Genomic DNA, 27,962 nt, shown 5'->3' on the forward strand with positions numbered 1-27,962 from the left:
AGTGAATGTCATTTTTTTCTAGCAATGTTAAGTAATCCTTTAGAAGTCTAATTGGTGTAGCACTGAATAAGTAAATTAATTTAGGTAATATTGTCATTTCTATTACAGTTACTCAACCTACCCCACTGGTCAAGTCTTGTCAATTCTACTTCCCCAACTTCTGTCTCCTTCTCTATACTTACCTCACAGTTTCCCTGGTTTTGGGTCCTCATCACCTCTCACTTAGATTATTTCGATAACCTCCTAATTAGTCTCCCTGACCCAGGCTTTGCCCTCTCTAACTCCACCTCCAGGAAGATGTCAATCAACATTCCTAAAAGTGTGGGATACAAAGAAGGAAGCGTTTATTAAGCTCCTATTATGGGCTAGGTACTGTGCTAAGCATGTTACAAATACATCATTTGACCCTCATTAACAACCCTGAGAAACAGGTGTTTCTTCATTTTGTAAGTGAGAAAACTGAGGCAAATACAAGTTAAGTGACTTGCCTAGGGTCACACAGATATTGTGTCTGGAGTGGGATTTGAACTCAGGTCTTCCTGACTGCAAGCAAGCCCGCTATCCACAGCACCACCTAGATGCCTCTGTGGGTCAGAAAGGTTCAGTGGCTCCCTCTTGCTTCTAGAGTAAATTACAGTCTCCTGTCTGGTCATTTAAAGCCCATTATGCTGGCTTCTGGATACCTTTCTCCATCTCCATGTCCATCTCCCACTTCCAAGACTGTGTTCAGACAACTCCCCAGAACCATCCCTTTTTAGCTCTGCTCTTGGAATCTCTGGTTTCTCTCAAGACTCATTTCAAGTATCATCTCCTACACAAGCCATCCCTGGTCACTCCAATTATCAGCACCCTTTGTCTGCATATTTGGCATTAGCTAATCTGTGTATATGTTATTTTTCTTCAATAAAATAAAAACTCATTGAGGACCAACACTGGTTTTGATTTTGTCTTTTTTGGGCCCAGCACCCATCTGACCCTTGGTGAGTGCCTAATAAATGCTTGTTGAGTGAATGAATCAACTTAGAACCTATGACAGTGGAGATCCAGGAACTCCCTGATCCTTTGGACAGGGGCCCTTCCGCTGGAGTTCAGCATCCCCTCGACCTAAAAGAGATAGGACCATTTGAATCCAGGCCATCTGACTCTCCGTCCTTTGAAACATCACTCAAGCTGGACAGGGTCTTAAAGCCTGTCCATAATATGAGTCAAAACCCCTCCCAAGAAATTGAGACTGGGAGGAAAGAAAGGTCACCCAGAAATTGCATCAGTTTGTGGGGAGACAAGAAAACAGGGGAGAGAGAGAGAAATCAAGGGATCCTAGGTCCAAAGTTGGAAGAAACCTCAGACATTGACTAGTCCAGTTCTCTTATTTTGCAGATGGGGAAACTGAGACCCATGGAAGGCTCTCAGAATTATAAAGTTAGACCTGGGAGGGACCTCAGAAACCATCTCCTTCATCTTAAATATCGAGAAACCAAGACCCAGGGTGGAGAAGAGTCATACCCAATATCACAAAGGGAGCAAGTTTGAGTGCCAGCTTTTGACTTTATATTGTCTGATACCAAATCTAGTTTCTTTTCTGCAGGAGTAACTTGCCTTCCTGGACTCTAGATCCAGCCCAGATTCTTTCCTGAGATCCAGCCATTCATTACCAAAGGCCTATTGGACATTTTCACCCAGATATGCCTTAGGCATCTCAATCTCAAGGTGTCCAAAACACAATTCAACCATCAAGCAACAAGCATTTATCAAGTGCGTACTGTGTTCTGGCTCTGTCCTGGGTCCTGGAAATAGCAAAAGAGAAACAGGCCTTGTTCTGAAGGAGCTATCATTTCATAGATGAAGAGAATGTGTGTGTTTCATGTATACTTCACATATACGTATGTGTATATGTATAATATACACATGTCTGTGAATAGGGTACATATACTCTGGGTGCATATGCATGTACAAGATGAGGCCCAGGGATCAATCAATCAGCAAGCTTATAAGGGACAGCCTATGTTAGGTGACATGCCCAGGGTCACCAGGATTCAAAATCATCACCTACCTCCAAATCCTACACCACAATAATGATCACACAGCTTCTAAGGTAGACCCATTCATACATCAATCTCCCATAGGCACAGTGGACAAAGTAGTAGTCCTGGATTCAGAAAGACCTAAGTTCAAATCCTGCTTCAGACACTTACTAGCTGTGTGGCCCTGAGAAAGTCACCTAACTTCTGCTTGCCTCAGTTTTCTCAGCTGTAAAATGTGGATAATAACAGCACCTACCTCTTAAGATTGTTGTGAGGATCAAATCAGAAAAAATTTGGAGAAAGGGAGAGAAAGAGAGAGAGAGAGGGAGGAAGGAAGAAAAGAAGGAAGGAAGGAAGGAAGGAAGGAAGGAAGGAAGGAAGGAAGGAAGGAAGGAAGGAAGGAAGGAAGAAAGGAAGGAGACAAGGAAACAAGGAAGAGAAGGTTAGGGAGAGGGAGAGAGAGAAAGAAAAAGAGAGAGAAAAAAATTGCGCAGGGTTTGGCACATAATAGGTGCTTAATAAATGTTAGCTGGCTTACTGATGGATATGCCTTCTGTATCTAGTACCTGGTCAGATGTGTTCTAGCCCACATTTCTCCATGCTTTCCACAAGAAAAGTGAAAGAGATTTTATCAAATTCTTTGCTAAAAATCTAAATGAATTCTATCTGCAGCATTCCCCTGATACGCTATGTAAGTATGAATATGAGAAAACAAAACAAAGTCAGTCCGCCATGACCCGTTTGTGATAAGGCCGTATTGACTCTCAGTGCCCACTGCTCCCCTTTCTAAATGTGCATGTACCATCCCTTCAGTAAGACGCTCTAAAGCTTTGCAAGGAACTGAAATCCAGCTCCCTGGTCTATTGTCTGTAGACTCTGTTCTCTCACTTCTTTGAAAATGTGGACAGTATTTGCTCTTCTCCGATTCTGAAGTCGCTCTTCTTTTCTCCATAGTCAACAGAATCCTAGAATTTGACACTTGGAAGTCATTTCAGGCGCCCTCTAGTGTGAGCTTTTTTTTTTTTTTTTTTTTTTTTTGGTCTGGCTCAGCACAGAACCTGGCACAGAGTAAGGGTTTCTTTGGTGCCTGACTGAGCCATACATGAAAGAATCCCCACTCTACCGTGCCTGACCAGTAGGCTGTCTGACCTCAATTGACAGAGCTCCAGAGAGGTAGACCCTACCAGGTGGGAATGTAGCCTCTGGCAATTTGTGATACCACTCTAACCCAGAAGGAGCTTTTCCTGAATTCAAGCCTATTTTTAACTTCTACCGCCTGCTCCTGGTTCACCTCCTCAAATCAAATATAACACCTACATTTTTAAACTAGCTAACATTTATATAATGCCTACTATGCTCCAGGCACTGTGCTAAGCACTTTAAAATTATTATCTCATTTGATCCTTACAACACCCTTGGGAAGGCAGAGTTGTTATTATCCCCATTTTATAAAGGATGAGGAAACTGAGGCAGAAAGAGGTTAAGTAACTTGCCCAAGATCACACAGCTATCAGAATTGTGTCACTCCAGGTTGAGTATTCTATCCACTCAGCCACCCAGCTACAGTAACAAATCTAATCTCTTCCACATAACCCTTCAAATACTTGAAGGCAACGATGATGCCTCCCCATCATGGGTCTTTTTCTCTGAAGGCTAAATCTCCCAAGTTCCTTCATCAATCCTCCTCATCTCCCTTCTCTGAACTCTGTCCAGCTTATCTATGTCCTTCTCAAACTGGTGTCCAGAACTGAGCACAGCACTCCAGAGGAAGTCTAATGAGGGTGGCACACAATAGTACTACACCTTCTTATTCCTGGAAGTTAGGACCTTCCTAATGCAGTCCATTAGTAATTCAAGCTGCACAAATCTCCCTGTTGTCTCATAGGAAGTTTTCAGCTCACTAAAAAAAAAAGAATCAACCCACATCTTTCTTAGACAAAGTGCTATCTACCCATTACTCCCCCTCATTTTCCTTTCAAAGTTAATTTTTTAACACAAGAACAAGTGAGCTTCAGTGTCCCCATCTATGAAATGGGTATGATGATATTTGCACTATGGTTTTCCCAAGGCTGTTCTGGGGAAAATGCTTTGGAAATGTATTAACCTTTCTAGAGAAATGAGAGTTCTTGCTGTCTTTAGGAGAATGCACCCCGTTTCGCCAGGGCTCCAGCCTCTCCCTGCCCAGGCCAAAGCCCCTGCCTGCTCATGTGATCTGGGAGACCAAATAGCATTCAGGGTGGGGAGAGAATTCAGTGTGTTGGAAATAAGATGGTGGGGGGGTGGACAGAGACAGACAGAGAAAAATAAGCAGAGAGAGAAATAGGTAGACAGAGACAGACAGAGACATGCACTCAGTGACAAACCCAGAGAGAGTGAGAGAGAAAAGTAGAAAGAGACAAAGAGAGAGCCAGAAGGAGGCAGAGGCAGGAGACAGATGACATTGGGCGAGGTGAGGGCAGGCTGACTCAGTCTTGTGAGACTGACCCAGGGCCAAGGATAACCAGGATTCTTCTTCTCAGGAGAGAGAGGACAGCCATCAACCCTGTAGTTCCCACACATGGTGCATCCCTCAGAAACTCTCCTCAGGGCCAGCGGTCAGTGGATGAGACTCCTGCTCACAGGTGAGAGGATTGAGGGGAGTGGGGGGACAGGGGAGGAATAAGGGAAAGTATTTGTGTTATACTGGGAGTCCAAGGCTTGGCAAAAGCACACTAATTGTCTTAGATTCACACCTATGACTTCAGTGGAGTTGGCTACTCCCAGGGAAGAAACTGGCCCTGTGAAGGGAGACTAGCAACTCTTCTTCTGTCTGATGTCTCACAAAGTTTCCTGGGACACTAAAATGTTGATGCCACCTGTCCAGGGTCATCCAGCCAGGATGTGTATCAGAGGAGACACTCGAACCCGGGTTTCCTCCCTCTGAACTGGTCCTTTATCCACATCCTCACTCGGTGGCTCAGACCCATATTTAAATACAAAAATAAAATCTAATATTGATAAAGAGAAGTACAGAACTTGAAGTGATCCTAGAACACAGAAATAGAAATGAAAGAAATCTTAGAACATAGAATGTCAAAGCTGGAAAGTACCCTAGAACATTGGACATATATAACATAAGACATGTCAGAAGTGGAAAGCAATGTAGCTAACAACTGTCTAGTCCTTCTTCTTGGTTTGTCAGATGAGGAAACTGAGGCCAGTAGAAGGATGGAAGGGCCCAAGGTCACACAACAAGGTAACACCAGGTTCAGGCTCTTTCCACCAGCTATATCAGGGTGGCACACAAATACATCCCAGCACATGTTTACAAGTACACAGTGATATGCTTGCCTCAAAATACTTGCTCTCTTGGCTACAGGGCTGGAAGTTACTGACCAGTGTCTCCCCTCCTTGATCTCCTAGCCACCCTGCTTGCCTCCATGGCAACTGCTGAACTATTCCTCTGCCCTGAACTCCTGAACAAGCTACTGGGCAGTTCAATTACATGGAAGGTCTATACCTCCCACACCAGTGACGTCAACTTTACATGGTACCGGGGGAATGGATCCATCGAAGCAAACATGCTTGTTTCATACATCTCCTCCCCTCCTAGCTAGATTCCTGGCCCTATAAATACTGGTTGGGAGAATGTGACTGAAAAAGGTTACCTTACTATCACAGAATTAGAGTTCAGTGATGCTGGGAACTACACAGTAGTGGTGGCCAGCACTGAGGCATCCGAGGAGACCACTGGACAGATCCAGGTCTGGGGTAAGCCAAGTTCCTCCTCTGTCTCTCCAGTAAGGGATAATCACAGCATCCAAGGGGTAGAGGCTACCTCACGCCTCTGAGATCCCATGCCTAAAAAGGAGTGTATAGCCTCTGCTTGAATGCCTCCAGGAATGGGGAGCTCACTATCTGTCCAAGAATTTCATCAGATGGTTTGGAAGTTGTTTGAAGGCTCTAGCCTTGGGCCTTATGTCTCAGAAACTTTTGTGGGCCTCAATTCAAGAAAATGGTTGAGTGTGAGAAGACAGTGGGTTTGGGGTAGCCAGGCTTCCTGAGCATGACCTTTGGTGTCAGTAGGAGTCAAACAGGAAGGGTCACTTTCCCTTCCCACCTCCCAAAGGATTCTATAAGGGAGGGAGTAAAGGACAAGGGTGGAGAGGCCTGGGGATCCCGGGTCATCCTGAGTGAGGATATCCTGAAGACCCTGGAGTTGTTTGTGGTGGAGATGGATTAGGACCTATCCCATGAAGAGAGAGAAGCCCCATTGGGCTTAGCCAGAGAGGCTTGAGCCAGGAACAGTAGGGGGAAACATTCCCTGATCACCTGGTTGTTGGTGCCTTCACCCTTCTGAAATTATCATAGGTTTTCTCAGAGGTATGAATGTTAGATTCCCCAGAAGAACATAGGCCACTTTAGGGTGGGAATCCTGGGGTATTTTGTTCCTTATTCAGTCATTGATGGATGCTCCTATGGTCTGGCTTTGAGTCCCCTCCCCTTGCCTTCTTGAGATCTGGGGGGAGGAGGCTAGGCTGACATTTGGCCTGGGTCTAGAGTGCGTTATCCCCCATCTCTTCATCTCCCTCTGCTGTCCCCCCAGAGAATCTCTTCCAACCCAACATCACAGTAAGCAAGGCCAGTGTAGCAGAATATGTGGACATTGTGAACTTCACGTGTCATTGCAACAACACCAACAACATCCAGATTCAGGGGTACTACAACTACTTGCCCATGTCTCAGGGCTCTCAGTGGACTCTGTCTTCAGACAACAGAATCCTCAGTGGCTGGGTCACTCGCTTCCAGTATGTGCCCTACTTCTGCCAAGTCTCAAATCCAGCCATTACACGGAGGAGCACCTATTTGAATCTGCAAATATACTGTGCGTAACTCAGGGCTCCCATCCTCTCCCAGACCCCCAACACCTCAGCAATGAGGGAGAAGTAAGACACAGTCAGGGCCATGGAGAGAGTTACCACATGGATTCAGGTCACTGACACAGACTGTCAGAGGTGGGAGGGCCATTAGAAAAGGGAAAGTCAGGACTGGGAGGATCCTTAGAGCAGGGAATGTCAAGAATGGGAGGGTCCTTAGAACAAGGAATGCCAGGGGTAGCAGGGGCCTTAGAATAGGGGATGTCAGGGCCAAGAGGGGCCTTAGAATAGCAATCATTCCACAAGCACTCATTAAGCACTGCCTATGTGATGGATGCTGGGGATACAAATACAAGAGTGAGACAGACCTTGGCCTCCACTCTCCCACATGGAATTCTATTCCTCAGGTGGAATGTCAGAATTCAAGACTTCAGAACATGGAAGGTCTAGGTTGAGGGAGGTGCTCCAGACTGAGCTGATCCATACCCTAGTCCTGGCTTCCTAATCTTTTTTTTTTTTTGACACAATATCTATTGATTCAATATCAACAAGGTTAGCAGCTATTTTAAAGCTGGAAGATTTCTTCAGTCTTAGAACATAAGCAGTAAAGCACAGACAGGGTTCTGGATTCAGGGGTTCTGACTAGAGGAAAAGAAGTTGGTCTTTATAGAGACTTTGTGACTGACTTTGCAATTATCACTTATAACAACTCAGATTCTCTATTAAGACATATTTTCTATTTAAACCTCCCAGAATTTTATCTATGACTGCTTAAAGAAACAAAACCTACTACATTCTTTGCAACACTAATGTCTAACACCTGGTCTCAGCTCGTGGTGCAGTCTACAAGACTACCTACAGTTTGAATCCTTGGCCAGACACACTTATCCCCACTGTACTTTTACTGATGGAGGTATTTTTCTCTCTTCCATCAGCAATGGTGACTAGTGTGAAAGGCAGCAGGTACATAAGAGGTGTAGGAAATAAAGATCAGCCATGCTTACCCCAAAAATTTCATGTACAAGCACATGCATGTGACCTTGGACCGGTACCTTCACTTTGTGAGCCTCACTTTTCTCGCCTGAACATTTCAAGCTTTGTATTAAAACATCTCTAAGGTCCTCTCCAAGTCTGATCTGTGATTCTGGCCAAGAAACTCCCAAGTAACCTGGGAGGTAAGGGCTATTATTATTCCCATTTTACAGTTGAGGAAACTGAGGCAGACAAAAGTGAAATGACTTGCCCAGGGTCACTCTCCAAGAAAGTATCCGAGGCTGTATTTTGACCTGGGGTCTTCCAGAATCTAAAGCCCTTTTTACTGTGCCCTATCAGGAGATTTAACCCACATAAAGAGAAGTATTTTAGGGGGAGTCCTCAGTGAACTTTGAAAGTGAAAAGTAATTCACATACCAAAAGGTTTGAGTCACTGCCTACAGAGTTGAGAAGCTCAAGGTCCCAGGGTCCCCACCCAGGAGATGAAGGGGTCAGTACTTGAACGGAGGTCTTCTTGATTCCCTGGCTGTCCCTTCCCAGAGACAATCCATTGCTGAGGCTTGTTCACTCTCCCACTCCACCTTCTTCTCTCTCTCTGTGCATGATCAGCGCAGCTCACGCCCTTCCAACCTCTCACATGGACCACTTTCAATGGTATCCTAGACAGCAACCAGATTGAGGTTCCTAACAGCATAGTCAGTCAATAAACATGAATTAAGTACCTACTGTGTACCAGGTTTTGTGCTGCTTCCTGTTTGGTCTTTCGAACCAATGTTCTAGTTCTAGCCCTCCTTTCCAGACTGACCTCATGCCAGCTGTATACCCTATTTCCTTGCCAGATTTGTACCTCCAACTCCATTTCCACAAGCTATCTATCCTCCGTGCCCCAATGTACTCCCTCCACACCTCCACCTCTGGGAATCTCAAGTCTGTGCTCAAGGCTCACTTCTTACAAAAGTCCCTAACTGGGCCCTTTAACACGCAAGAAATGACTTCATATCAGCTTTCATATTGCATATGTTTTGCATATATTATATTTGCTAGAAAACATGGTCCAGGAAAGAGAGAATTCGTTTTAGAGTCAAGAAGAACTGGTACAAGGCCCGCCCTCACAGCATGAGTGTGACTCTGGCAGGTCCTCAGCCTCCTGCTGTCTTCAGGCAATGCTCTAAAACTCTGAGGTTGCAGGGCAGGTGGTGACTTACATTGATGGAGGGAGTTTTCTCTCGGGAAGTCTCCTATGCTAAGCAAATGACAGATTCAAAGCAAAACCACATTTCTGTCATTTGCCAATCTCTGAATGCATTGGATGTACCCACACGAATTCCCAGAGAGTATTTCCCCTTTGTAGACAGTGCCAGCAGGGTGTGCATAGAGGTGTTTAATAATGTTTAGGAATTAGAGAAGCCCTGTCAAAATGAGAAATAGCCTGTAAAATGCATGTGTGCATGAATGGAGGAAGAAGTTGAACTAGACCTCAAAGGACAGGGATCAGAGACAAGGATCCTTCCTTTCTGTCATCAAAGATGGGCCAGAGTCCATGTATATAACCAGCACCCCTCTTCTCTACACGGACGTCATCAAAGCTAAGCTGGGCACCAGGGTAAACATGGACTGCTTGGCAAGGTCACAGCCGGAATGCCTGTATCGATGGCTTCTCAATGGCACTGCCCTGGCTACCAACAACACCCTCAGCATACAGACAATGTCCTGGGGAGATGTCAGCACCTACAGGTGCATCGCAGAGAATCCCAAGACCCAGATCATTCTCTATTCGACTGTCACCCTCAAAGTTTATGGTAAGTTTTTCTGGAAAGTGTCATCCCTCTGCTACCTTGGGGATATGAGGGGATGAGGGAGAAGATCTCAACACTGAGCCTTGAAATGAATTCACTGAAAGGAGGGACAGTCAGTGGGAGAGGGAGGGTCCCATCCACTTGGTCCCCTGAATGCGGATGAGCCAGAGAGATAAAGAAGAAAGGGAGGAAAAGTACAAGAATGCCACAGGATGGAAAAGGAAAGTTGGGATAAGGGTGAAAGCAAAATTAAAGGTAATTAGATAGTCCTAGTGAAAGCCAAGAGAGGGGGACTCAACGAGTGTGAAGACAGCCCTTGTCATCCCATTCTCTGTCCTAGGGCCCCTCCCAGCTCTGACATTCCCCTTTCTAAGGATCTGAAGTTCCATGACTTTGACATGTCTGCATTGTCTCTGCCTCGCCTATATGCCCAACTCCACAAACATTTATTAAAAACCCATTTCCATGATGTGTCAATGGAGCCCAGTCAGTCCTCCCCCACACCTAACCTCCCATCCTCATGGGAAATACACCAGGTGCCCAGAGAAATCCTGCGGAAGAGAGCCCTGGCAAGCATGGTATCAGGAGACCCCTTCCCAAGTTAGGTAGAGCCTCAGTGGGCTACAGCAGGCTCCCTGACATCTGTAGAGAGCCAGCAGTCCAGCTGGGGACCCAGGGCACTCCCACACAGAAAGCCCCAAGAGCATGGCCATCTGGCATCCACACCAGAACACTCTCAAGGGAAGAGAGATCTGCCTGGTTGGGATGCCAGAGAAGGCATCCCTACAGATGACATGTGACTCCATTCTTACCCTCTTGGTTTCTAGTGTCCTTCTCTTCCATCGTGAGGCCTTCCTATACCATCAGCCAAGGAAGGGTCATCTTCCTCAGCGTTGGCATCAGTCTCTTCCTGTTAAGCCTCATTGGAAAGTTCCTCTTCTACTTGTTCTCCAGAGGTTCATGCCATGTTGAGCTGGTGGAGGGCATCAGGGTCAGAAGAGGGACAGGCTGGGACAGGGGGAAGATCCATCTTCCTACAAATCCATCACCCAATGCCAGACTCATCTTCCATGTGCACAGGTCACAGGCCTCTCACATGGTGCCCTGCCCCCAAAAGAGGCCACTCTCCTCTTTGTCATTCCTCATTCAGCACAGCCTGACCTTGCTACCTGAGTCTCAGACTTCTCCCCTCTTGTACCCTCTGCTGAAGTGTAGCTGTACACCAGCTTGCCCACCCCCTTCTTGTCTGCCCTACACTCTTCATCTCCCACAACATCATTCTCTGACCCTGAAATTCCATTCAATTCAATAATTATGCCAAAGCCAACCAACCTAGACCAGCAAAGGCTAGACCTGACACCAGACAATTTCATCACAGGAAGCCTCTATTCTATCATGAAAACAACAGGAATTCATTGAGTAGATGGCAAAATATTGGCAAGGTGAATACAAGGTAATGGGGGTAGGAGGAGACACTAGTGGGTAAGGAGTAGGGTTGGCCAAGAAAGGTTTCCTATGGAAACTGAGTCCTGAAGGAAGCAGGATGCCAAAGGGCCAAAGAGAAGGAGGTGGGCATTGAGGCATGGGGATATCCTGTGCCCAGAGACAAGAGAGGACCAACCAGCAGCTGGTTTACCTAGAGCACTGAATGCACACTGGGCAGTGGGCACAAGGAGGGATTAGAGATGGATGGAACAGTCCAGCCTTTGCCAAGCATAGTGAGGATCAGGGGCAAAGATGTGGGAGGGATGGGCCCAGGGATCATGGGGTGAGGCTATGGCAGCCATTATGGGTCTCAGTCCCCCCCCCAAGGAGCTCCTTGCCCCAAACCAGATACAAACTTCATGCATTTGTCCTCCACAGGTGACTGAAGTCAAGAAAAGAAGCCTAACAAGCTGCAGGGAGAGGGGAAGAAAGAGATGGGGGACAGTGTGACAGCCTCAATAAATACAAAGAATGCCATCTCATTGGTCTGGACATCACAAATGATTTCTCTGGGGGACTGGAAAGGGTGGATTCGCAGATTGCTAGAGCTGGGAGAGAACTTAGAACAGGGAACGTCAGAGCTGGGAGAGAACTTAGAACAGGGAACGTCAGAGCTGGGAGAGAACTTAGAAAACAGGGAACGTCAGAGCTGGGAGAGAACTTAGAACAGGGAACGTCAGAGCTGGGAGAGAACTTAGAACAGGAAACGTCAGAGCTGGGAGAGAACTTAGAACAGGGAACGTCGGAGCTGGGAGAGAACTTAGAACAGGGACCGTCGGAGCTGGGAGAGATCTTAGAACAGGGAACGTCAGAGCTGGGAGAGATCTTAGAACAGGGAACGTCAGAGCTGGGAGAGAACTTAGAACAGGGAACGTCAGAGCTGGGAGAGAACTTAGAACAGGGAACGTCAGAGCTGGGAGAGAACTTAGAACAGGGAATGTCAAAAGTGGAAGGGGACACAGGACATAAAATTGCAGAACTCAGAGGGATCTTTGAATGCACAATATTGGTTGAAAGAACCTTTGAAAATAGAACATGAAACAAAATATTAATAACCTTAGAACATAGAATGTCAGGACGGGAAGGGACCTCAAAATATTCAGAGTATCACAGCAGTGAGTTACTTTAAAATATAGACCAAGAAAACTGAGAAGAAATTTAAAACACAGAGTACAGGTATTAAAACTCTGATGTACATGATAATCTAGTTAGAGGAGGAAGGAACATGAAAACTCAGCACCCAGAACATCAGAGTAGAAAGGAGCCTGAGACTCCAGAATATAGAATGCCAATCAGGAAGGAAACCTTGGCATGACTCAGTACATTTAGCCCTCTCTATTCTTGGCAGATGAGAAAGCTGTGCACCTGGGACATAGACATAGTCATCCAGAGAGTTAATAGTAGAGATCAGCCTTGAACCCAAGTTTTTCAATCTCTTCTCCAGGGAGCTCTCTCCTGAGTCACACACTTTCTCTCAAAGGCATGCCAGGTGTCTTGAAAGGGAAAGAAACAGAAAATAAATACTCATTAAGAACACTGAATACAGAATTCCAGAGAATACTAAGGAAAGATAAGAGGATTTCCTTAAATGAGTAATGCAAATAAACAGAAGGAAACAATAGAATGGGAAAGACAAGAGATCCCTTCAAAAAAAATTAGAGATAGCAAGAGAAAGTTTCATGCAAAAGTGGGCATGATAAAGACAAAAATGGTAGGGACTTAACAGAAGCAGAAGAGATGGCGAGAATACACCAAAGAACTATACAAGACACATCTTAACAACACTGATAACCACAATGCTGTGGTCAGCAGTCTACAGCCAGACATCTTGGAGAGTGAAGTCAAGTGGATCTCAGGAAGTATTGGTAACAATAAGACTGGTGGAAGTGATGGAATGCTAGCTGTATTATTTAAAAATAATTATTTTAAAACCCCTAAGATGTTAATGCTGTTAGTGCAGCACTCAGTAGGCCAGTAAATTTAGAATCTAAGCATGGGTCATTGGATTGGGAAAGATCAGTTTACATTCCAGTACTAAAGATGGGCAACATCAAGGAATGTAATTAAAGAACAATTGATTTTTCATGCAAGCAAGGTCATTCTTAAGATTCTACAAACCTATTCTGAGCAATACCATGATCCAAGGAAATTATGAAAGATTTATGATTTAAAAAATGCTATCCATCTCCAGAGAAAGGATTGATTGGAGTCTGAATGTAGATCAAATCATACTCATTTTCACATTTTTATTTTTTGTGGGGTTTTTTGGTTTCCATTTCTTTCACAACATGACTAAGATGGAAATATGTTTTTCATAACTGCACATATATAAACTGTATCAAATTGCTTACCTTTTCAATAAGGGTGACAGGGAAGGAAGGGAGGGAGAGAGACAATTTGGAACTCAAAAATTTTGAAAAAAAAATGAGTGTCAAAAATAGTTTTACGTGTAATTTGGGGAAAGGAAAATAATTTTTTAAACATTCTGTGAGCTAGACTTTAGCAATAGGTAAACTGAGAATTACCAGAAGTGTAGGTTGAGTTTTGAGGAGGCAGAAGAACTAAAGACCAATGCCAACATTTGCTGGACTGTGGAGAACGCAAGGGAGTCCCAGAACAACAACAACTTCCACTTCATTGACTATACCAAAATCTTTGTGTGAATCACAACAAAATGTGACAAGAGCTTGAAGAAACAGGAGGACCAGGTCATCTTTCTTATCTCCTCGGGAACCTGTATGTGAGCCAAGAAACAACAGTTAGAAACAAATATGAAATAACTCACTTGATTAAGATTGGAAAAGGAGTATGACAAGGTTATACACTGTCACTTTATTTACTTTACTTACATGTAGAATACACCATGAGACATGCCAGGCTGGAGGAATCAAAAGCCAGATTCAATCATCTCAGACATGCAGACAATAACACTCTGATGGCAGAAAGTAAAGAGAAATTAAGAAGTCTCGTAATGACAGAGTGTAAAAGTTAGCTTGAAGCTTAATATACAAAAACAAAAGCTAAGATCATGGCAAGTTGTCCCATCACTTCTTGGCAAATAGAGGGAGAAGAAATGGAAGCAGGGTCTCATTTTATATTCTTGGATTCAAAGATCACTGCAGATGATGGCTGTAGCGATGATGAAATTAAAGATGTTTGCTCGTTGGGAAGAAAGCTATGGCAAATCTGGATGGAATACTAAATAGCGGAGACAACAAAAGTCCTTACAGTCAAAGCTGTGGTTTTTCCAGTTAGCAATGTATGGCTGTGAGAGTTGGACTATAAGGAAAGGTGAGCACCACAGAAATGACACTTTCAGCTTAGACTTTTGAGAGTCCCTTGGATATTAGGAGATCAAATCAGTCAATACTTAAAGAAATTAATTCAGACTATTTTCTGGAAGGACAAATAGTAAAGCTGAAGCTCAGATACTTTGGGCCCATATTGACACAACAAGATTCATTGGAAAAGATCTTGATATTGGGAAAGATTGAAGGCAAAAAGAAAAAGGGACAGCAAAGGATGAGATAGATAGATATTTTCATATAGAAGCAATGAACATGAAGTTGAATAAGCTTTAGGAAATAGGGGAGGATAGAAGGTCTTTGCATGCTATGGTCCGTGGGATCATGAAGAGCTGGACCTTACTGAACAACAACACACTATAATGAGCACTGAGAATATAAATAGAAAAGCAAATCCATTCCTTTGTTAAAGAAGCTTATATTCTAAGATGAGAGATGACCCACAAGGGAGTGGTAGCCAGGAAGGGACAACTGGGTCCAGAAAGTTTCAGAGCCAGTAAGCAGGTCCATAGGGAGGAACACATCCCTTCCAGCAACAATAGCAGAGCTGATCTGATCATAGTACCAGAAGCAGAGGAAGGTAGATGAGAGTGTATTTCACTTCTTCAGTAAGAAAACTAAGACCCAGAAAGATTAAGAGATTTAATAGTAGGTAAATGGTATTATCAGAACAGAAAACTGACCTCAGAACCCGAACAGAAAGTCCTAGGTTCATATCCTGCCTGCTTCTCTCTCTCTCTCTCTCTCTCTCTCTCTCTCTCTCTCTCTCTCTCTCTCTCTCTCTCTCTCTCTCACACACACACACACACACACACACACACACACACACACACACACACACACACATACACACACACACACTAGCTGGGAGACCCTCTACAAGTCGCTTAACCTCGTCATGTTTTCTAGACAACTCTCTCTAAAATTATAAGTTACAGAGAAGTTGCCAACCTACACTGGTAGAGGGAGTTTCCTCTCCTGGAAGTTCCCTATGGCTTTGAAATCCCTGACCCACTCCCAATCCAAGGTGTTGTCGGAACCAAGGCTAGAACCCAGTTCAGGTCTTATCTCATTACACCATGTTGCCCTAGAAGCAAAGGAGGAGGGGAGAGAGCAAAAGGAAGGCTAAGGGAGAAGGAATCGCTTGCCTCTGCCTCATCCTGTGACTTAGTGACTAATACAATAAACTTAGTTAGCCTCTAATTTTAGGCTAATAAAAGAAACAAATCATGAATACTAGCCTTATCATTCCTGGACTTTATCTGATAAGTTGAGAACCTTTGCCCAGGAGAGCTGAGAAAGAGTTTGAACAAACAAATTGACAGGGACATGAAAGAAGGAGGAAGAGATAAGTCCACAAAACCCTGAGAGGAAGGAATAGGAACGTTTGCCCCTTCCAACAAAGGCCATGGCACTGAACAGAGAATCCAGCAAGGGCATCACCACCATCATCACTCAGCTCCCATCCTAACATGGTACAGAGACACCATCCAACCTCATTCTTCTCTGATCACAAGGCCCTCTCATGGGACTTGGAGCCTACACTGAGCTTGGGCATGGGAGAGAGATAAACCTGGATGGGGCTCCTCTTCCCTTCTTTCCCTGGGAATGAGGCAGCAGATGATCTGGGTTTCTCAGAGGAGAAATGGAAAGAGTGAAGTTTCAGAGAGAAGGGTGACCCAAAAAAGAATCTTACCAAAGACACTCTGTGCCTAGTCAGAGGGTTATTATGAACTTAAAGCACTATATGAATGTATCTAGTTATTATTCCACCCAAAAGCCACACACACAGAGCGGTTCTCTCATGGATAAAGAGGTGGGTTGGAATGCAGGGAGATTTGAGAGGTCTCCAGAGAGTGATTGGCAGGAGGGGTGTAAGTCCAGGAAAGGTTCACCTGGGGAGACAGAAGAACTTGGGTACAGCTCAGGGGGGGAGGGTAAAGGGCAAAGTCCCTCCCCAGACAGAAAGACCATGTGATCCTGGGCATGGCAAGGCAAGTCACCAAGGGCAAAGCCAGTGACAGGAACCAGGCCTGTCCTACGGCCAGGATTGGGCAACAGCAACACTTGCTCTGGTTGAGAAAACGATTCCACTCAGGAAGGGAGGCAAGAACTGCTGAGCAAGGAGGGGCAGAGCCATGGAGCTGTCCAGAGACCTTCCACATGACTTGGGCAACCCCTGGAAGAGAGGTTCCTGCTCACAGGTAAGAGGAGAACCATCCATACCCTTACCAGTGAGGTTTAAGGAGATCAATAAGGGAGGGAACAGTCTTGGGGGGACCCAATCCCAAGTTCAAAACAATCCAAGCCCAGACCTCAACATAATAGGATGGCTCTGCCTACTCTGGGCTGGTCACAAAAATCATCCACGAACCCTTGGACACATATATGCATATATGTAGAATGAATTAAGGGTGTCCAAGCTGGGAGGGTTATCAGAACTTAGAATGTGAACATTAGAGAGACCAGTGGAACATACAAGGTAGAAAGTCACAGCTAGAAAGAGCCAGAATGTTAGAGCCAGAAGGAATTTCACCCAAAATATCAGAGACCTCAGGGAGTAGGAAGTCAGAGTGCTGAGAACACAGAGCACTGAATTTCAGAGCCAGAAAGCAGCATTTTAAAAATATCTATCATGGTCCTCTCATTTACAGATGGAGAAACTCTCCCATAAGGGGAAACTGAGTTACCCCAAGTTTCAAGGTTACCTTGTTGCAGAGGAACAGAAGCCAGCTTCTCCAGTGCTCTTTCCATGCAGCCCCCTATCCTCTTAGCTAGAGTCACAGGTTCACAGAATTCCCAAGTTGGAAGGGACCTCAGAGGTCATATAAACAACCTGGAGAAGAGCCCAACCAGTTGCCTTCCAAGGCAACACAATCCACTCTGTGACAGCTCCATTGTGAGGAAGTCTATCTCTTTGTATTACACTGAGACCAAAGAAGTCTCTTCAGCTTGCTGCCTTTGCCCTCTCATTTCATCCTCATAGGGTAAGCAGACCAGATCTAACCCTTTTCTGTGTAACAGAACTTCAGCTACTTGGAGAAAGCTGGCCCACCCCTCTCCCAAGTCTCATTTTTTCCAGGATGAACATCCCCACTGACCCTTGGATAGGTCATCATTTCCAAATCCCTCACCAGTCTGGCTATCTTTCTCTAGAGATTCTCTAACCAATCACTGACCTTTCTAAACAAGGGTTTCTCAGGACTAAACACAACACTCCAGGTGCAATCTAGGTTTGACCATCATTTCTTTACTCCTATAATGCAGCCAAGTATGATCTTCATTTTCATGGCCACCATCTTGCCCTGGGAGCACTTGCCATAGCTTGCAGGTTACTCAAGCTTTTAGGTCTTTTTCAGGTAATTGGATATTCATGCTAGCTCCTCTCATCTTGTGCTTGAGAAGGTGATTCCTTAAATCCAAGTGAGTGACTTTATATTTATCCCTAGTCAATTTCATCTTGTTAGAATTTCCCCTAGAATGAAGTCTGTCACGGTCTTGTGGGAAACTGAGTGTCATTAGCCATCACTTAGCTACTAGAGTCTACCTGAGCTTGGGCAAGATGAAGGAAATAAACCTAGCTGTGGCCCCTCTTCTCTTCTTTCCCTGGGGATGGCATTCTTCCTAGTTTGGTGTCACTTGTCAATTGATAGGCATGACATATATCTATGCTATCATCAAGGCTTTTATAAAATATCTGTGACAAACCATTAGGTAACATCCCTGAAGACCACCCTCCAAGTTGACAGAGACCTATTCTAGCTGACTACTTACTTTTTGGATCCACCCATTCATTTAGTTCTGAATCTCCCCCAAAGCACTACTGTCTTGACAACCTCTCTCTATCTTGTTCACAAGGAAAGCACGAAATACTTCATCAGACACACAAAAGCCTCACACAAATATTTATCCTCTCTCTCATAACAAAGGTCAGTGCTTCGTACTAGGGTGATGACTCTAAAGGGCAGTGACCACACTAAGCACCTAGTTAGCAAGAAAAACTAATTAAAATGGCAGACTAAGGGGAGCACTAACCTTGCTCTACATCAGAGGTGAGGAACCTACAGCCTTGAAGTGACATGTGGTCTTCTAGTTCCTCGGATGCAACCTTTTGACTGAGTCCAAATTTTATGGAACAAAATCCTTTAATGAGGAGATTTGTTCCGTGAAGTTTGGATTCAGTCAAAGGGCTGCACCTGAGGACCTAGAGGGCCACATGTGGCCTCAAGACCACAGGCTGCCCACCCCTGTTCTAAACTATTCCCCCAAATTCAGCATTGCACTGGTATTCCAGGGTGTCTAGCTTCCCTTACAACAAAAGAACCATATCTTATGACACCATCCCTGGAATAATAGAGGGTGTGTAGTATGTGTAATATGCATGTGTAAAAATTACACCTCAACTCTCACCCACTAGACCAGAAAGAAACACCATTCATGTCTGGGAAGGGAATGCCAACCTGACCCCAACTCAGTCCCTCACAGAGCTGTTCTTCCCACCTCACCTTCAACCTCATTTCTGGTCCTTCTCCAAGCTACCCTGCTGACCTTCTGGGACCACCCAGAATCTGCTCAGATCTCCATCATCACCATCCCAAACCAACCCATGGAAGAAGGCGATGTGAGTCTGACAGCCCTGCACGCCCCAGATGGAATCCTCAATGCCACCTGGTACTCAGGGTTCCAGACCTTGTATCCTGACATGATCACCAGCTGCATCCCCACTACCCAGGCAGGCCCCTGTGCCCAGTGCCTTGGTCCTGCCCACACCACGAGGGAGGCTCTGGTAAGCTGGAACACATTGCAGCAGAAACCTCACTCCCTCTGACACTGGCTTTTACTCCCTGGTGCTGAACACTGACTCAGGAATAGTGAAGGCATCCACCTACATCCGAGTGGGGCACCAACAAGGTAAGCACAGTCTGCATGGCCATGGGCTGGTAACACCTGCCCTTGGTCCCCCAAGAAGGAACATCCCTGAAGCCTCTGTCACCTTCCTAGAATGGAAGATCCTTGAGGACAAAGACCATTTCACTTTTTATCCCTGGTGCCTAACACAGTGCATGGCACATAGTAGGGCTTCATCAATTCTTGCTGAATTTGACACAGAAGGACCATGGTTCTACTCCTGCCTCTGATGCTTACAGCCCAATGACATTAGATGAGTCACTTCTTTCTCTGGACCTCAGAATCAACCTCTGTAAAAGGGGGAGAACTCAGTGATATCTATAGTCCCCTTATATCTCCAATCTCACATGAGACCTCCTTCTCACCCCAGGAGCCAAGGGTGAAAGTGGGAGGAAGGACAATCCCTCTAGAGTGGGCTGCTATGGGGATGGAACTGTCTGGGCACACACACTTCCTCCAAGAGGGAAGGGAACTATACCCAGAAAGATCGAAGACACCAGAGTATTTGTACATGGGTGATAAGTGTGATGACAGTTTAAAGGAAGGAGAGGAGAGTATGGAGATAAGGCATTCACAAGGGCATCCTGGAGGCCACCAGGGACATTTGAGGCTCTCTTTTCTAACCCCTTTATTTTACAGAGGGGGATATTGAGGTCAGAGAAGTGAAATGATTAACCCAAGATCATATATAGGACCATGGAGTTAGGGGCTAGGAAAAAACCTCAGGAACTACCAAGTCCAGTCCAGCTTCTCATTTTCTAGAGGGCCCAGTCGGCCTGCCCAAAGTTTCAGAGATAGGGACTGAGATGAGATTTGAACCTTGGGTCCCATGATGTCCACCCCAAACTTCCGTGCTCACTCCTCCACCCCCTTCTACTCCACAGTGTACCTTCAGTGGCCGGTCATCTCAGCCAACATGACTGTTGCCTTGGAGAACGTGGACTCAGTGGTCTTCACATGCCACACCAATGAAACCAATGTCAAGATCCTCTGGTATGATGGCGGCTGGCTGCTGCAGCGGGGAGGGCGGCTGCAGCTGTCCAACGGGAACAGGACCCTGACCATCCATCAGGTGACCCAAGATGACATGGGGCTGCACTTCTGTAGAGTGTGGAAACAGTCTGAGAACCGGACAAGTGACACTATCCAGCTGACTGTGATCTGTAACTAAGGTCTCTTCTCCCTGCCTGTCCTGATTCCACCACCCACCTCCATAGGCAAGCAAAGAGAGGAGGCCATCAAACTAGGGGAAGAAGAAAAGCCTCACCAGACCTCTCACCCCGGGCAGAAATTCTCTGCCAGGAGCACAATCATCCCCAAGGAACAGAGTGTCATAGACTTGGAGCTAGAAAGGACCACAGAATCCTCTCATTTTACTGATGGGGACATGGAGGCCAGAGAAGTGAAGTGACTTGCCCAAGGTTACTCAGTAAGTGGCAGAAGGAATATCAAAAACCAAGTCCTCTGGCTGAATCTTGCACTGATTTCTCTATACTGCTCTGCCTTTGGGGTCACCTAGTTCAGCAACCTCATTTTTCAAATGGTGAATCTGAGGCTGTGAAACCCAGGGATAGGGCACCAGGTGGAGTACAGTACATAACAGCATGGGGCCCAGAATCAGAAAGAACTGGGTTCCAATCCAGCCTTGGACACCAACTCAGTGTGTGACCTGGGCAAGTCACTTACCCTCTGCTTACCTCAGTTTCCTCATCTGAATAATAAGGATAATAATAATGTGAGTCTACCTCCCAGGGTAGTTGTGGGGATCAGATGAGATAAATAATTTAACATGCTTTGCCAACTTCAAAGAAGTATATGAATGCTAGCTATCATGATTCCTAATAACTGTTCAGCCTTGAGGCCGATGGGCTACCCGAGTCTTACCTTACCTGTCGCAGGTCTTCGGCGGCCAAACTGGATAAACATATTGAGAGAAGAGACTTTCCAGAGTTGAACAAGGGTTAGGCTTTATTCAGGGTCTTGGTTACATGTGCAGGGTGAATTCTTCCTCAGGAGAGAGGAATCCTCCTCCTCCCAAGGAGGCAAAGATCGTACAGCAAGAGAATGGGAGTGGGAGAGGGGAGGGAGCTTCTGCCCTCTAAGGGCCCCTCAGCGCGAAGAGTGCTTTCAGGCTTTCCTGACCCTACTTAAGCTCTCCCGCCGCATAGTTTGCACGTGAATACCGGACGTGCTCTCAGCCTTTAGCTAGTCAACAACAAGTGTGCTCAGACCCCGGGCCAATTTCAAGGGTGGGATGCTCTCCCCAGCATGTATCCCATGGAGAAGAGGCAGAGATGCACGAGATAGCCTGTGTCTCACGCCTCAATTCCCAGCTATTCCCTGGGGGGCCTCATGAGAACTCTGAGGTTTAGAAGTCCTCACTTTTACCTGCCCGAGACTGTCCATGTGAAACTGAGCTTACACCCCCCAACAAATAACAAAATGAAATCTGCCTTCCTGTGACATTCAGCCTTTGGTATGGGGCAGCCAGCAGTCTGAAGGAGAAAGAATCAGGGAACTTGGGTAGAAAAGACACTGGACTCAGTCCAAAGGCCTGGGAGATAATCTTAGCACTACTCTTAACTTACTGGGTTGCCATGGGCAGGAGACTCCTTCTCTCTAGACTTCAGTTTCTTCATCTGTAAAAGAAAGGAACTACTTTAGATGGTCCTTCAGAGCCCTCCCAGCCCTAACATCCCCTGCTCTAAGGCCCCTCCCAGCCCTGACATCCCCTGCTCTAAGGACCCTCCCAGCCCTGACATCCCCTGCTCTAAGGACCCTCATCCTGCCTTTCAGATATTCCACTTTTGTTCCCCCTCCACTTGAAAGAAATTACTGGACCCCTTCCCTCTCTTTAACCCTCTCTCCCAGGTTCTTCACCTCACTGTGACAACCTCTACCCCTCACAGATGGACCTGGATCAGTGGTGACATCTTCATATCCAAAACCATATGAAGGCATCGTTGTCAGTGATCTCAATTATTCGGTGGTCCTGCAGTGTTATGCTACAGCAAACCCCAGTCCCCTGATCACCTGGTCCCTTAATGGCAGCGTGTGTGGCATCCATGACAAATACATTATCCAGAGACTGACCCAGAAGGACCTGGGCAACTACACGTGTACGGCTGAGAACAGCGTGGGCCTGAACATCTCCCATCCCATCCAAGTGTGCCTGCCCAGTGAGTTCATCATTGATGATCACCCCTCCAGCCCAGCCCCAAATCAATGAATAACCCTTTTCCAAGCCCCCTTTGTGTTCAAGATGCCCACGTTAGCTGCTGTGGGAGGGGGGAAAGCAACACAAGGCATGATCTTCATCCTCTCCTCAGAAAGATGAAACACACACATGTCCAGTTGGCATCATGGCTTGGCGTCAAAAGACTAGGGTTCCACTCTTACCTCTGTTAATTTTCGGCTGAGAGACTGTGGACAAGTCATTTAACCTCTCTCAGCCTCAGTTTCTTCACCTGTAAAAGTGATTTAATACTTGCCCCACCCAATATTATTAACAACACCTGGAGGTCTAAATCCAGTGCCAAGTGATTACTATAAGCAGTCAGGGTCAAGAGAGCTGAGTGGAGAGAGAGGTTTGTCATACACTGAAAAGGGTTTGGAGTCAGAGAGCCCAGGTGTGAATCCTTCTCACTAGCGATGTGACCTGGAATACCTACCTTGACCTCTTTGGGTCTCAGTTTCCTCCTCTGTCATATAAAGAAAATAGACAAGATGGTTTCCCTCCAGCTCTAACTCTGCCATCCCATGATCGTGAGTGGCCTTGGGACTTCAGAGGTTATCCCATGGGGAAACTGAGGTGCAGAATGGTTAAGTGACTTTCCCAGTCACACAGGTAGCAAATTAGCAGCAGAGCTGGGATTAGAACCCAGATCTTCTGAATCCAAAGCCAGCATTCTTTGCAGAAAACTACAACGCCCAACAAGGCATGCAGCATGCTCACAAATCAGCAAATAGGGAATGTATAGAAAATAAATGCCAGATGACTCGGAGGAGACTAAAAACTGGGAGGAATCTGGAAAAGGCCACTTGTAGAAGGTGGCACTTGAGCTGAGCCCTGGGAGGAGTAAATGTTGCAAGAAAGGGAGGTGAGGAGAGAGAGCATTCCAGGACAGGGACAGGGGAGAGCACAGCCTATGCAAAGGCAAGGAGGCTGGAGATGGGAAATGGCAAACAGGTCAGATTTGGCCAGAGCACAGAGAGCAGTAGAGTAGTGAGGAAGAGTGAGAAGACAGACTAGAGCTGGATTGTGAAGGGCTTTACATGCTAAAACAAGGTCCTTGCATTTCTCTTAAGGGCCATGTGGAGTCCCTATGGAAGTTTCTTGAGTGAAGGACTGCCATGGTCTGACTGGGTTTGGGGAATGCAGCTGCATGGGGAATGTATCACAGAGGAGGGAGTCAGGAGGCAGAGAGACCAATTAGGAGACTTTTGGTCATCCAGGTGATGAAGGTCCTGAACCTTTAGCTACCTTAAGCTGAGAGAAGGGGAATGTTGGAAATAAAACAGGAAGCCAGAAGGTGGAGAGCCTTGAATGCCAGAATAAGAAATCTTAGCATTGGAAAGGCCTTTGGAAATGTAATATCCAGCTCATAACTAACCAGAGATCCTTTCTGCAACACCCTCAGTAAGTAACCATCTGCTCTCTCCCTAAAGACCTCCATTCAGGAAGAAGTCATTGTCACCCTGACCCACATCTAGCCACAGGGCCCAGATGGCTCCAGAGGAGAGAGTGAGGCTGGTGACTTTGCCCATCCCTCCTTCACTTCAAACCAATTCACCCACATGCCATGGCATCACCTCCCTCATGTCACAGGTCCTCTTCTAGAAGGAAGGACAAACCACATCATCTCCCATCACCACTCCTTTGCCCAAGCTGTTCTCCATAACTGGTACACTCTACCTCCTCACCTCCTCCTGTTCCTTCCAAGCCTCCATTCTAGGACCACCTCCTATACAAGGCTCTTCTGGGTCCCTCCACCCCACTCCCACATTTCTTTAAGTTGGTTTAGTTTCCACAAGCTAGCATGCCACAGCTGATAGAGAGCTGATCTTGCAAACCAAAAGACCTGGGTTCAAGTCTCACTTCTGACACATGTTACTCAACCTCTTAGTGCCCACAGGTACCTCTCTGGGACTATAAGATACCAATCAGCATTGGTGGAGGGAGTTTCCTGACCTGGGAGTTCCCTGTGCCAGTGAAACCCCAGCTTCCATGTGTATGAAATCATATCTCACTGTCTACTAGAATGTAAGTAGAGATCGGTTCTTTTCCATCTTTCTATGCCCAGTGCCTAGCTCCAGTGCTAAGCACCCAGTAGGGGCTTGATCCTCACTCATTGGATTGAATTGAATTGTTACAGATTAAGGAACCAAAGTCAACCAAAGGGAAGGTCCCTGGGACCAGAATTCAGGCAAAGGTCTGGACACACATTCTTGTGACATTGCCATTGCTTTTGTCTGCTTGTGGCTGGTGGGGGAGGGGGCAGGGAGAATGGCTGCAGCATCCCCAGGCCCTCACTCCATGAGTCTCCTCATTCCCTAGATCCCCCTTCAGAGGATACTGACACAAAGCCCATAGAACCTGGACCCAACTATGCCCTCTCTGGGGTTCCCGCCATCCTCCTGACCATTGCAGGAATCGCAGGGATAGGATCCTCCATCGCACTCATAACATGCTCTGTAATCAAGAGGAAGGTATTGAAGTAAGGAAGACTTCTCTTTCATCGGGTAATTAGTGGGCATTCTTGGGACATGCCAAAGCAGCCATCCTCCTGGCGCTGGGTATGTCATGGAAAATTCTGTAAAGCATCCCTCATGGGGGTGAGCCAGGAGACCTTGAACTGATTATCAATGTCATTGTCATAGAATAACTCATCTTTTCATGACATAGCCCCTATGAATTTTGCTACCTTGAGGCCAAGCCCCATTGCAGCACCCTAGTTCTATCTCTGAGATAACCTAGGTAGAACCATGCACTGCCAACAGATTTCAAATGGTCCAACTCTTCTACCAAGAGGTAGAAGTCCTCTCCCCTGCCATGAAAAAGCAAAGGTTGTCTCAGTTCGTACTGGACCCAGAAGACCTCTTCTCTTTTCACAGTCCCAGTTAGGGACTGAAGAGAAGAGCCCTTCCCTCTTTCTCCATCTCTAACTTCCCTCTCCTCTCTCCTTTGCAGGAAAGGAAGAATGAGTAAAGGTGGGGCTGCTTGTGAGCTTCAAAGACCCTTCGGCCCATGAGGTAAAAGCAGAGGAGAAAGGGGAGGGTATCTGGAAAGCAATTTACAATATGGAGCATCAGATGTCCTTGTTGGGGGAAAACTTAAACCTTGAAACGTCAGAGTTGAGAGGGGCCTCAGAACAGGGAATGTCAGAGCTGGAAGGGGCCCTAGAACAGGTGATGTCAGGGCTGAGAGGAGGCTTAGAATGGGAAACGCCAGGGCTGGGAGGGATCTCAGAACAAGGGGTGTCAAGGCTGAGAAGGAACTTTGAAACAGGAGAGAGATCAGCAGAACTGAAAAGGACCTGAACATGATCTTATTGCACCCCTCTCATATTAAAGGAGTCCATTGGGTGTCTGTCCTTGTTCCAGCCAGAAATAGCAGCTTGTCAGTTGCTAGCATCTTTCCCACAAGGGTGGACCGCCTCTAAATGTCTGGACCGGACCATCTCCATGTCTAGCCTCCAGGCCAGGTGGGAAAGGATGAACTGGGAATGACCAGAAAAGAATGGGGCAAACCACAGGGAGAAGACTGAAGGGTAAACTGAGGTTTAACTTAGACTAAGTTAAGACACAGCTGGAGAAAGTGGAGCTCACTCCCTGGCACCCAGGAGGTCAGGAGTCTGGTCCTGCATCAACTTCCTGTGATCCTTCAGATAAATTGCTTTCCTTTTCTGAGCAGGTTGGACTAACTTATCTCTAAGGTCCTTCCTCACTCAGAAATTCAATTCAGTTCAATTTATTTCAACAAACAATTTTCTAGAACACAGGGCACTGAGCAACAATTTAGAGAGGAGCTTTTCTCTGGCCCGATGTGGCTCACACTCTAATCAGGGAATAAGAAACACACAGAAAGGATTATAATATACAGTATCTTCATTTTTGCTGTTCAGTTGTGTCCAACTCTTTGTGACCCCCTTTGGGTACCCTCTGACTCTTCATGACCCTATCTGGTGTTTTCTTGGCAAAATTACTGGAGCAATTTGCCATTACCTTCTCCAGATCACTTTACAGATGAGGAAACTGAGGCAGAGTGAAGTGTCTTGCCCAGGGTGACACAGCTAGTAAGTGTCTGAGGTCAGATTTGAATTCAGGAAGAAGAGGCTTCCTGACTTCAGGTCCAGCATACTTCGCATTATGGAGCCACCCAGCTACTTACTGAGTGCATTAGACAGGTATAAAGTGCTGGATGAGATCAGGGTCAACTTCCTAGAGGAGGTGACCTTTGAGCTGGGCTCTAAGGAGCAGGTAGCAATGTTGCAGCTGAAGCTGGAAAAGAAGGTCATCCCTGGGGGAACTGTGTGAACAAAGGCTCAGCAGTGGGAGAGTACAGGTCCTGTTAAGATGTAGAGAGCCACCCAGAGTATTGAGCACATGGGATAAGGACAAGAAAAGACCAAGGAGGGCCTTGAATGCCAAGCTGACGAGTTTCAACATTCTACAGTTCTAGGCTTCTGCAAGAGCCTGGGGCAGCAGAGACAGACTGCAGCCGTGGGCAGGACTTCTCTCGGTCCTATGAAGCTACTAATGCCAGCCCTCTTCTGTCCCTGCAGGTCTGGGCCAAGTGAGCTCAGGGAGGCAAGAAAGGAATGTGATGACCAGCCTCAGGCCCCTTTAGATGAAAAGCAATGAACCAACCAGTGTGGTGTCATGGGAAAAACCCTGACTCTGGGGTCACAAGACCTGGGTTCAAATTACTACTCTCCTACGTAGCTATGTGACTGTGGGCAACTCATTTTATTTCTTTGAGTCTCAGTTCCCTCATCCGTAAAATGAGAGGAGTATTAGGGACCATGCAGAAGCAGACTAGTCTATAGCACTTCTTAATCTATGAGTTGCAACCCCACAATGGGGTCCCATAATTGAATTCTAGGATTGTGAAAAATTTGGCAACAGTAAAAGTTTTCTGAACACACAATGACCAAAAATTAATTCCAAATGAAATGCGTCATGAATCCGAGGTGTTTCTGGCAGTGCTTGCCCATGCCACATCACACGACTTCACTTCATCCTTGGTTCTGAACACAGCATTGACGATTAGAAAATCAAAGCATCGATCAATCTGAAAAATGCTGAAGAAGCTCTCCATTCTGCAGCATCAAATATTCCACCAAGATTTAATTCTCTATGTAAAAATAAACAATCATGTCCAGCATGGAAATTTGCTCTTGTCTTTAATAAATGGTAAAATTATATGTATACCAAAGACATCTCAAAATGGTTCTACAGATATCTCATATTCAACAAATCTTAACAGAACTCGTCTTTCCCCTCACAACCTCCCATCTTCCCTTGTCCCTATTTATTGTTGATGTTAACAGCATCCTCCCAGTCACCCAGCCTTACAGTCTTGGGGTTGTTCTCAGC

At 46.0% G+C, this 27,962-nt stretch overlaps 1 protein-coding gene and 1 long non-coding RNA gene across 4 annotated transcripts in view; both read left to right on the plus strand.

The window, feature by feature from the left end:
- Nucleotides 1-21,587, plus strand: part of LOC140507441 (cell adhesion molecule CEACAM5-like) — a 40,210-nt gene extending 18,623 nt beyond the window's left edge. The window contains 7 exon segments of the mRNA XM_072615530.1: nucleotides 5,682-5,771; nucleotides 6,607-6,885; nucleotides 9,397-9,669; nucleotides 10,494-10,657; nucleotides 18,874-19,259; nucleotides 19,261-19,367; nucleotides 20,249-21,587. Coding sequence (XP_072471631.1) covers nucleotides 5,682-5,771; nucleotides 6,607-6,885; nucleotides 9,397-9,669; nucleotides 10,494-10,657; nucleotides 18,874-19,259; nucleotides 19,261-19,367; nucleotides 20,249-20,535 — 1,586 coding nt within the window. The 3' untranslated portion in view covers nucleotides 20,536-21,587.
- An 870-nt stretch (nucleotides 21,588-22,457) lies between these two features.
- Nucleotides 22,458-27,747, plus strand: LOC140503744 (uncharacterized). 3 transcript variants are annotated; one of them, XR_011966856.1, is made up of 6 exons: nucleotides 22,458-22,543; nucleotides 24,491-24,627; nucleotides 24,740-24,796; nucleotides 24,922-25,081; nucleotides 25,555-25,616; nucleotides 27,149-27,747. It is a non-coding gene; the product is annotated as an uncharacterized lncRNA (long non-coding RNA). The 3 variants fall into 3 exon arrangements; XR_011966855.1 differs by having other exon boundaries at nucleotides 24,740-25,081; XR_011966854.1 differs by having other exon boundaries at nucleotides 24,491-25,081.
- The last annotated feature ends 215 nt before the right edge of the window (nucleotides 27,748-27,962 follow it).

This window comes from Notamacropus eugenii, chromosome 5 (assembly GCF_028372415.1).
Source record: "Notamacropus eugenii isolate mMacEug1 chromosome 5, mMacEug1.pri_v2, whole genome shotgun sequence".
NCBI classification, from domain to species: domain Eukaryota; kingdom Metazoa; phylum Chordata; class Mammalia; order Diprotodontia; family Macropodidae; genus Notamacropus; species Notamacropus eugenii.